A 10,367-nucleotide genomic window follows, 5' to 3' on the forward strand; every position below is an offset into this window, starting at 1 on the left:
ACTTTGGTCAAATGATACCTTTTTAGTCTAAAATGTTCACTTTCACGCTTAGATATTATTTTTAAGAGTAATATTATATATATATTTTTTAATATATAATTTGGGTATATAAATGATGTATCATCTTATGATTTAATGTTATTTTATCTTCAATTTAAAATTATTTAATCACATAAAGATATATCATATATGTACTGAAAACGTGCATACATAATTTTATTACATTTTTTTTCTTTATAAGATATCTATAATATAATTTGAGTAGTATTAAATATATAAACAATCATATATTATAATATGATTGGATAGTTTTTAATAATAAATAAAATAATATTTAATCATATAATAATATATTATTGTTTGTTAATATAATTTTATTTCTATAATTAATAGCACTTTTAGAAATTATAGAGCTGATAGTATAAATAAATTCAATTTGACTTGGATTATTTTATATTTTCCTTTGTTTACCTCCTTTCTAATTCTCCAAGGGCGTCTTTTGAGCAACTCTTTTCTTTAATCCCTAGTGAAATATGATAGGTCAAATAAAAATGACCCCTATATTCAAAGCCCTATTATTTTACCATTAGCAAGAACTTTGCGGTGAATAAAAATGATTAATCAGATGTTGATAAAACTTTGTAAAATTTTAGCCTAACATATTATTTAACTTTAGCTTTGGTAAAGACAAATGTTTTTATTGCATTTTCATCAACTTTATAAGAGTGGGAAATACTCATTCAATCTTAATATTTATTTTATATCCATCATTGAGAAAGAATAACAAACAAGAATCATCCTCTTTTAATTAATGAGCCAATTTGAAATAATCCATGAATCTCAACAACGAAAAAAAAAAAAAAATCCAAGCTACAAAGAGCTAGCATCTGAATACATCTCTGATTTCATCCAAATACAAATGGAACATTAAGAATTTTCCTTCATGAAATTCTCTTTAAAAAGAAATATTACTAATTTAGTGAATGAATTCATGAAAAGATGGTTTGACCAGTCCTATGATCTTTATAGACCAACTGATTTGCAAGAAGACGAAAACGGCAAGACGGTCATACAGATTCAATTTCTTAATGCCTCTATCAAGGCATGCAATTAATGCATGACAGAAAGACTCCCTAAAAATGCTCCAAGTAACTTGCTGCTTGTATTGGGGGTTGTTATTTTTCTGATTACTTATATGGCAACTTTGGTGAGAAAGAGTTGAAATTCTGAGAAGATGGGCACGGTTTAGGTCTAGGGTATTTATTTTGTATATCGACAATACTTCATGTACAAATAACAACAATAATGTATATTTTGATTTATAGATAAATAAACAATTAAATCAATTAATTGTATTATAATATATCAATTTGTTTATGTTGGTTTATACTCGATGTTTGTACATATACTTTTGAATCTTATAGAGAAACCCCCTATAAATGCTCAAAGTAACATGATTATTGTATTGGGGATTGTGATTTTTGATTACTTGATAAGGAAACTTGGGTGGGAATGAGTTGAAAATTTGAGGAGATGAACTGTTGAGTAACAATGGGTATATGTTTAAATTGAAGTTACGCCAATTTATTTGGCTCCGTCACTATATTTGTACAGCCTGCATGCCATGTAAGGAGAGTGTTGACTGTATGAAGTTGGAAAGCTGGAATTCGATAATATTAGTCGTTTATACGTCTCATTTATTAGCTATAATTAATGAGGCCGTTTTTAGGATGTTAGGTTCAAGATGACTATATAAAACCACCACCAGCTCCAACAAAGTCCACAGGTTAAAAAATTATCCAAAAGGCTCATCCAAACTCCAACTGTAACCAGCCATGTTGATCTAGATTAGGCAAACTTCTGGTACAAATTCTTTTCTTTATTTTTTATATATAAAGTCTTTATCTAGTTGGCCGGACAGCCAGCCAACCAGCCAGCAATCCTTCCAGGATTGTCATTGCCTCTGCCTTCTGAGAAAAAGAGAATTGGAAATGGCACATCCTTACAATTTTGAAGACACTGCTTCTGCTCACCATTCCGAGTCTCTTGAAATTCATCAAACTGGCATCAGTGTCACTGGTAATATTTTTTTTTCTTTTTTCAGTTTCCTTTCTGGTGATTTGCCTTTGTATAGATGAATTTAATGAAGGATATGATGAACTTTAAACTGTTGCTAAACAGTTTCCAAGTATATATACATGGCGACATGCATGGATTTTCTTTGTGGTTTATATCAGTCTTGTACAGCAGTTTCTTGTTACTTAATCTTTGGTAGGGAAGTCAAATTCAAACATTCGAATTTATTCTGATTCAAATAGAATTCAAAAGTTAAATTATTTATGATTAAATTTGAGTCTCAAAAGTTAGGATTTTGAATTGGACCTTGTGAGTCAGTTTCTTTTTCATATTTCAGTTTCCTCCTTTGTTGAACTTTACACTTTGATTTGACCTGCTTAAATGCATTTTTAGACGTTAATTTGCGTTTATGTCGAAAGCCAATTATATTGGATACAACATTTGTTAGTAATAGGGTGTATACAAAATTAGTAGGTCATATGATATGTTCCTTACCGATTTATAATGATAATTTTATTGAAACAGAATGATATATTTTTTTTGAGAAGGGATGGGTATATATTTGAGAGATTTTAAAACTTTTATTTTAATTTAAATTTTTTCAAAAGGTATGATAGATAAAAAATACGCAATACAGAACTTTGGTGGCAGTGTTCATGCATGGCTAAGTCGAGGCATTCCTTGTGCATAGATGTGCGAGGGATGCAAGTGGTGATCCCGGACACGGTGCGATATTGGTGAACAAATGAATTAGGTCCTTGATACACACTATTAACAGATTTCCTTTATTCTGATTCATTTGTCTGTTTGGTGATGTTGTAGATGAGGAAATTAATGATAACCCAATAGAGGAAGTGAGGCTCACAGTTCCAATAACTGATGATCCCAAGCAGCCAGCTTTAACTTTCCGAACATGGGTTCTGGGACTATCTTCATGCTTCCTTTTAGCATTTGTGAACCAGTTTTTTGGTTACCGCCAGAATCAGTTGTATGTAGGTTCAGTTTCAGCTCAAATTCTTGTCCTGCCAATCGGAAAACTAATGGCTGCAACTCTTCCGGACAAACAATTCCGAATCCCATTCACGGCATGGTCGTTTTCGCTGAATCCGGGACCCTTTAGCCTGAAGGAACATGCGTTGATCACCATTTTCGCTGGCTGTGGCTCGGGCAGTCCTTATGCAGTGAGCATCGTCACAATTGTCAAGGCGTTCTATCACAGACAGCTAAACCCAGTTGCTGCAATGTTGTTAGTTCAAACAACTCAGGTACATTTTTGTGAACTTATATCGAGGTCAAGGGGTCAACTAACCCCATTGGTTTAGTATATATAAAACACCTAAAATTTTGCATTGACCTTCCTAAATTTTATTATTTCTTTATTGATTTTGATTTCTTAAGTTTTATTTTTGGGCTGTCTGTTTGATTCCTAATATGAGCTTTTGTTTTTTTATGTGTAATTCAGTTGCTTGGATATGGATGGGCTGGTTTATTCAGAAAATACCTTGTTGATTCTCCATACATGTGGTGGCCAGCAAACCTGGTACAGGTCTCTCTGTTCAGGTATATTCACAGCAAAACCATATGCCAAAACCTGAAGTTTTCAGCTACTTCTGGCACTGATATAATTGCAATCTGCAGGGCACTGCATGAAAAGGAAAAGAGGCCTAGAGGAGGAGTAACCAGGCTACAATTTTTCCTCCTTGTTTCTATAACAAGCTATGCGTATTACATCGTTCCAGGCTATCTTTTCCCATCACTAAGCGCTCTCTCCTTTGTGTGTTGGATATGGAAAGACTCCATCACTGCACAGAAGATTGGTTCAGGCTTGAATGGCCTAGGCATCGGTTCTTTTGGCCTTGATTGGTCTACTGTTGCTGGCTTCTTGGGAAGTCCTCTGGCCACTCCCTTCTTTGCCATTGCAAATACATTAGTTGGGTTCTTTTTGTACCTCTATGTGCTTGTTCCAATTTCTTACTGGTATAATGTATATGATGCCCAGAAATTCCCTTTATTTTCCTCTCACACTTTTGACTCCAATGGCCAAACTTACAACATCAGCAGAGTCATCAATGAGAAAACCTTCGAGTTCGACAAGGCTGGCTATGATCAGTATAGCAAACTCTATCTAAGTATCCTGTTTGCATATATTTATGGATTGAGCTTCGCTGGGTTAACGTCTAGTCTTTCGCACGTTGCACTCTTTGATGGACAGTAAGCATAATCTTTACCGTTATGATCTTGATTTTTAATTCTACATGTTGATGTTTCTTATGAACTATGTGGATAATTGTCTTATCTAGCACAATATGGAAAATGTGGAAGAAAACAACTGCTGCGTCTAAAGCTCAATTTGGGGATGTGCACACAAGAATAATGAAGAAGAACTATGATGAAGTGCCTCAATGGTGGTTCCAGCTTATCTTGGTTGTCTCATTCGCGCTTTCACTCTACGTTTGTGAAGGATTTGGTAAACAGCTTCAGCTTCCATGGTGGGGACTCATACTATCCTGTTCCATAGCATTCTTCTTCACATTACCTGTTGGGGTGATTCAAGCAACCACAAACTCGGTATTTTCCATTACTGTCATTTTATGCATATATAACCCCACGATTTGAGCTATTTCCAATTGAATTGTGTTAAAAATCTGCAGCAACCAGGGCTTAATGTGATTACAGAGTTGATCATTGGGTATATGTATCCTGGTAGACCTCTTGCTAATGTGGTCTTTAAGACCTATGGCTATATCAGTATGGCTCAAGCTCTCAGTTTCATAGGAGACTTCAAATTAGGTCATTATATGAAAATCCCTCCAAAATCAATGTTCATTGTACAGGTAATTCAATAAGATTGTCAAGTTTTTTTTTTATGTTAATGTTTTTTCTTTAACCCTCTCACTATGTATTTTCAGTTAGTAGGAACTATAGTTGCTTCGTCAGTGTGTTTTGGCACATCTTGGTGGCTCCTCACAACTGTTCCCCACATTTGTGACACAAATTTGCTACCAGAGGGGAGTCCATGGACATGTCCTGGAGATGATGTTTTCTACAATGCTTCAATCATCTGGGGCATTGTAGGACCTCTCCGAATGTTCACAAAAGAAGGTGTCTACCCAGAACTCAATTGGTTCTTCCTAATAGGCCTAGTTGCCCCAATTCCTGGATGGCTCTTGTCGCAAAAATACCCTGAAAAGAAGTGGATCAAGAACATCCACACACCGCTCATCCTGTTAGGGCCACTGGGCATGCCATCAGCCAAAGCTGTGCATTACCTGAGCTGGGGAGCTGTTGGAATCCTGTTCAACTACTATATTTTCAGGAGATATAAATTCTGGTGGGCTAGATACAATTACATTTTATCCGCTGCTCTGGATGTTGGGCTTGCCTTCATGGGTGTGTTGCTCTATATCACCCTTCAATCGCATGACATATTTGGCCCAGAATGGTGGGGTTTGGACAACTCTGATCATTGCCCTCTGGCTAAGTGCCCCATTGCCCCTGGCATTGAAGTCCCTGGATGCCCTGTGCTTTGACATTTCTTAAATTCGTCAGAAAGCTTCAGAAATTCTCCTTTGTAATCTACATGGATGACATAGATCGTACACATTATCTCACGTAATTTGTTATTAAGTTTAGGTTTTCTTGAATGGCCTTTAAAAAGTCAAAGTGATTTGAATCAAATTATGGTCATGATGTCTTGTTATAAATTTAATTTGGATTATTAATCTTCATCATTCTATCAATTATATTAGACAAAAATGATATTTTAAAACCTAGATTCAATGGTGCATATGTATGATCCTAAAAAATTTATGTATGATTCTGATTGGAATTGTAATTTTTGATTACTTGATAAGGAAACTCGAGTGGGAATGAATTGAAAATTTGAGATGAGTGATTGAGTAACAACGGGTATACCTTGAATTAAAGATATTTATATCCTTTGGTACCACCACCTGTTTATACAGTATTGAAATATTGAAATTTTGACAAGATGGGAAAGGTTTAGGTTTAGATTATTGTATTTTTTTTATATCAATAATACTTTATAGGCAAATGGTACAGTAGCATCAGATAAATGTTAAAATAGAAGTAAACCAGCAGATACATTAGATTGTTAGTATCTATATGTACCTGCAGTTAGTTCATTTAATATTGAACTATGGTAAAATATAAGGTAGGTTATGGTTTTAATACATTACTTCTGCATAAATTTTGTATAGCTTGCATGCCATACAAGGAGACTGTTGACTGCCTGAAATTGGAAAGCTGGTATTCTATAATATTAGTTGTTTATACGTATCATTTACCAGTTATAATAAGGCCGTTCTTAGAGTGTTAGGTTAAGATGAATACATAAAACCACCACCAGCTCCAACAAAGGTCACAGGTGAAAAAATTATCCAAAAGGTTCATCGAAACTCCAACTATAACCAGCCATGTTGATCTAGATTAGGCAAAGTTCTGGTACAAATTCTTTTCTTTATTTTTTATGTATAAAGTCCTTATCTGGCCAGCCAGCTAGAAATCCTTCCAGGATTGCCATTGCCACTGCCTTTTGAGAGAAAGACAAATGGAAATGGCAAGCCCTTACAATGTTGATGACACAACGATTCAAGCTATTTTTGAATGAATTGTGTAATAAATCTATAGCAACTAGGGTTTAATGTGATAACAAAGTTGATCATGGGTACATGTCTCCTGGTAGGCCTCTTGCCAATGTGGTTTTCAAGACCTATAGCCTTATCAGTATGTCTCAAGTTCTCAGTTTCATCAGAGACTTCCATGTTAATTATACATGTAATTCAATAAGTTTTTGCTTTTCAGATTTTTTTTATGTTAATTTTTTTCTTTTAACCCTGTCATTATGTTTTTTCAGTTAATAGGAACTATAATTGTTTCACCTGTCAGCTTTGGCACCTCCTGGTGGTTCCTCACAACCGTTCCCCAATTTGTGACATAAATTTGCTGCCAGAAAGGAGTCCTTGGACATGTCATAGATACTATGTTTTTCTACAATGCTTCAATCATAAGGGGCATTGTAGGACTTTTTTGAATGTTTACAAAAAAAGACATCTACCCGGATCTCAACTAGTTCTTCCAATAGGCCTACACACCCCAATTCTCATATGACTTCTGTTACAAAAATGCCTTGAAAAGAAGTGGATCAAGAATACCCACACACCAGGGCGGAACTAGGATTTTCATTAAAAAGGCGTCTGCACGGCTCCGTCATTTTTCACCAATTAACATATATTTTACCTTAGTGGAACATTCAATTAAATATCAAATCTATACAAAAAAGGATGATTTTCTAAATGCAATGCACAAGACCACCAAACTCATATAGTAAACTTATATACAAATCTATTAGGATTTCATTATTTTAGGGATAATATAATACTATTACTATAACAATGGTAAATTGAATTAGGATTAAAATTCTTAAAATAAAGAAATCCCATCAAAGTCACCATATAAATTCACTTAAAAGAAACAAAAAGATACAAACTCTATGTATATCAAACCTAGCAATTTGTTGTCAACAAAACATCGCATAACCAATGATGTTGCAAGCATGACTAGGACACCCATCCCTTCAAGTTTGAAGTGTTTTGAAATTTTGAAGTTGCTAAGAAGATGTTTATCTTGAAAAAAGGGACGTTTATCCCTCAAGTGGTACATTTAAAAAATTTGACTATTAAACATCTGATTCAAAGCTGCCAAAGTCAGAATGTGTAACAAGACCCTCATCCCTCAAAATAGAATGTCTGTCCTATCATGTTTTCAAGGCGAAAACATTATTATCGAAATTCAATAGATATATTATGCAAACCAACGGTCATTTAAGCCATTTCATTTATCCAAGACTATAAATTGAAGATTATTTGATGGAGAATAAGTTAGAGATTGCTAATGTAAAATATTATGCTCATTTCTTCTTTAATTTCTCACAAAGCTCATAATTCAAATTCTTAAGAGATACATTTGTACTCACTTTTTTTACTAACCTTATAGAGGCATTTACAAGCATCATTTTTTCTGTATTCAAATAAACTTGGGCGAAATCTTGGATAACTATTGTGGTGGACGCAATCCTGGATCAATTAGTATACTTGGGCAAAATCCCGAAGAACTATTGTAAAGAGGAGATTTTTCACTTGTTAAACTTAAAGTAGAATTCTTTGAAGAAGTGGATGTAAAAAATTTGAAAGAGAAGACTTCGAACCACTATAAATGTTAACAATTTTCTTTCTCTACTCTCTTTACTTTATATTTGTGTTATATGTTTTTGATAAATTATTGAATATTATCATTGTTTGATTGTTTGAGTAAACTTGTTGGACATTGATTTAGTTTGAATATCTTTATTGAAATTGTTTGTGAAACTGTGACTGATTGAAAATTTATTCAAGATATTTATTTGGTTAAAATGTTTTAAATAATCTTATTCACCTCTCTTTAAGAGTATTAGTTATTTGGGGGTTTTTAATAACATATTGAAATCCAACATTTTATTTCTCATAACTCAAACTGAACACATCAACACGAAATTTTCACTAAAAAAATAAAAATTTTACTTGGAAAACTTGAAGCAGTAGAGCAGCACTTTATCGAATCCTCAGAGAATGAGTAATGAGGTAACAGGGGAGAATGACTGAAGAAAAATAAGAAGGTGAGGTAAAAAATCCAATTGAGGTATCAAAGTTTTTGGGCTGTTTAAACTTTAAAAAAATAAGGGTGGGCTGCTCAAACTAAGAAAAGAAACTAAAATCAGGATAGGCCTGATAAAAGAAATAAGGATGGACCGCTCAAACTTTTTAAAAAAAAAAAAATCAGAATAAAGGTAGACCCAACAAGAAACTAAGTATGGGTCTGCTCAAACTTAAAAAAAAAAAATTTAGAATTAAGAGTGGTCTGGGCCTACCCTAAAAGGGCCCAGTTCCACCCCCAAAGAGAAGTCTTTCGTCAATGTGAGAAGCAGAACTCTGCAAACAGTTGAAGCATTCCCCGGTATCTTGGCTTGGAGAGAAGGCTGAACAGAAATGGAGAAAATGTTCAAAGCTGCAGTGAAGGTTGTGCTTGTGATGATAATGCTCATGGTCTTGACTGCCATGCCACCTTTTGTCCGAAGGTGCGAGAGTCCTGTCTTCTTCTTCTCCTGCTCATGTGTATTTCGTGCGTTGTCGTTGTGGAAGGGCACCAATTCCGTGTTCCATTCCTAAAAACAAGTGACTGTTGTATTTTTTTCATCTTTAATAAGATTTGGGATCCTATGTCAAATTTTTTATCTTAACAATAAGATTTTATATTTCTAGATTTTTATTTCTTCTTCTTCTTCATTTTTTAAGTAAGATTCCGATAGATAAATTGTTATTTCGTATTTCTAATGATTCTTTCAGTGGAATATTGCAATCAGCGTTATATTCAATATTTTCGTATGAGGTTTGGCCAAATTACCATTTCACACCCAGGGTTTGATGAAACAACAAGGTCCCTCAATTTAAAAAGCCATGTTCTCACCCGTCATCTCATCTATTTCATTGAAGGGTCGATATCTAACCTCAAAATTGACTTCAGTATTTTGATAAACCTTGAGGCCAAAAATTTGTTGATGAGGTATTCAGAAAGGAAAGCGATGTGACGATACATATAAATAAATATGTAATTATATATTTAAAATAAATACACATAATATTACTTATTATTTTGATTTATAAATAAATAAATAAATAATTAAATAATTAAATCAATTAATCATATAATAATATATCAATTTGTTATATTTTCACATATACTTTTGAAACCGCCTATAAATGCTCGAAGTAACATGGTTAATGTGTTGGGAATGAGTTGAAAAATTGAGGAGATGAGCTGTTGAGTAACAATGTATGCATTTTTCAATTGAAGATACGCCAGTTTATTTGTATCCGTTAGTAAATTTGTATAACTTGCATGCCATATAAGGAGAGTGTTGACTGTATGAAGTTGGAAAGCTGGAATTCGATAATATTAGTGGTTTATACATATCATTTATTAGCTATGATTAGGCTGTTTTAAGAAGTATTACAGTGTAATCTGGAAAAAAAAAAAATCTAATTGAAAACTAATATACATAAAATTAGAATAATATCGAATCAGAATCAAATCAAAATCGAATCCAATCATAATCAGAATCAGAATCAGATCCAGTCAATATCAAAATCAAAATCAAAATCAAAATCAGGAGAAAGTAAATATTATTTAACATAGCCAGCCATGTTGATCTAGATTTATTGACTTTGATTTCTTTC

General features: G+C 33.5%; 1 protein-coding gene across 1 annotated transcript; it reads left to right on the top strand.

Annotated features, from left to right (window-relative positions):
• Nucleotides 1–1,779: 1,779 nt before the first annotated feature.
• Nucleotides 1,780–5,798, top strand: LOC123193568 (oligopeptide transporter 1-like). The gene is made up of 7 exons (XM_044606607.1): nt 1,780–2,079; nt 2,899–3,341; nt 3,539–3,636; nt 3,715–4,287; nt 4,377–4,644; nt 4,728–4,910; nt 4,986–5,798. The coding sequence occupies exons 1-7, from the start codon at nt 1,992–1,994 to the stop codon at nt 5,604–5,606; spliced, it is 2,274 nt and encodes a 757-aa protein (XP_044462542.1). The 5' UTR covers nt 1,780–1,991; the 3' UTR covers nt 5,607–5,798.
• Nucleotides 5,799–10,367: the final 4,569 nt, after the last annotated feature.

The sequence above is a fragment of the Mangifera indica genome, chromosome 1, assembly GCF_011075055.1.
Source record: "Mangifera indica cultivar Alphonso chromosome 1, CATAS_Mindica_2.1, whole genome shotgun sequence".
Classification (NCBI taxonomy): domain Eukaryota; kingdom Viridiplantae; phylum Streptophyta; class Magnoliopsida; order Sapindales; family Anacardiaceae; genus Mangifera; species Mangifera indica.

Coding starts and splice junctions, on each gene's coding strand:
- LOC123193568 (XM_044606607.1), top strand. CDS start 1,992: ATGGCACATCCTTACAATTTTGAAGACACTGCTTCTGCTCACCATTCC. Junction 3,637..3,714: donor GTACAGGTCTCTCTGTTCAG/GTATATTCACAG, acceptor TGCAATCTGCAG/GGCACTGCATGAAAAGGAAA. Junction 4,645..4,727: donor TTCAAGCAACCACAAACTCG/GTATTTTCCATT, acceptor AAAAATCTGCAG/CAACCAGGGCTTAATGTGAT.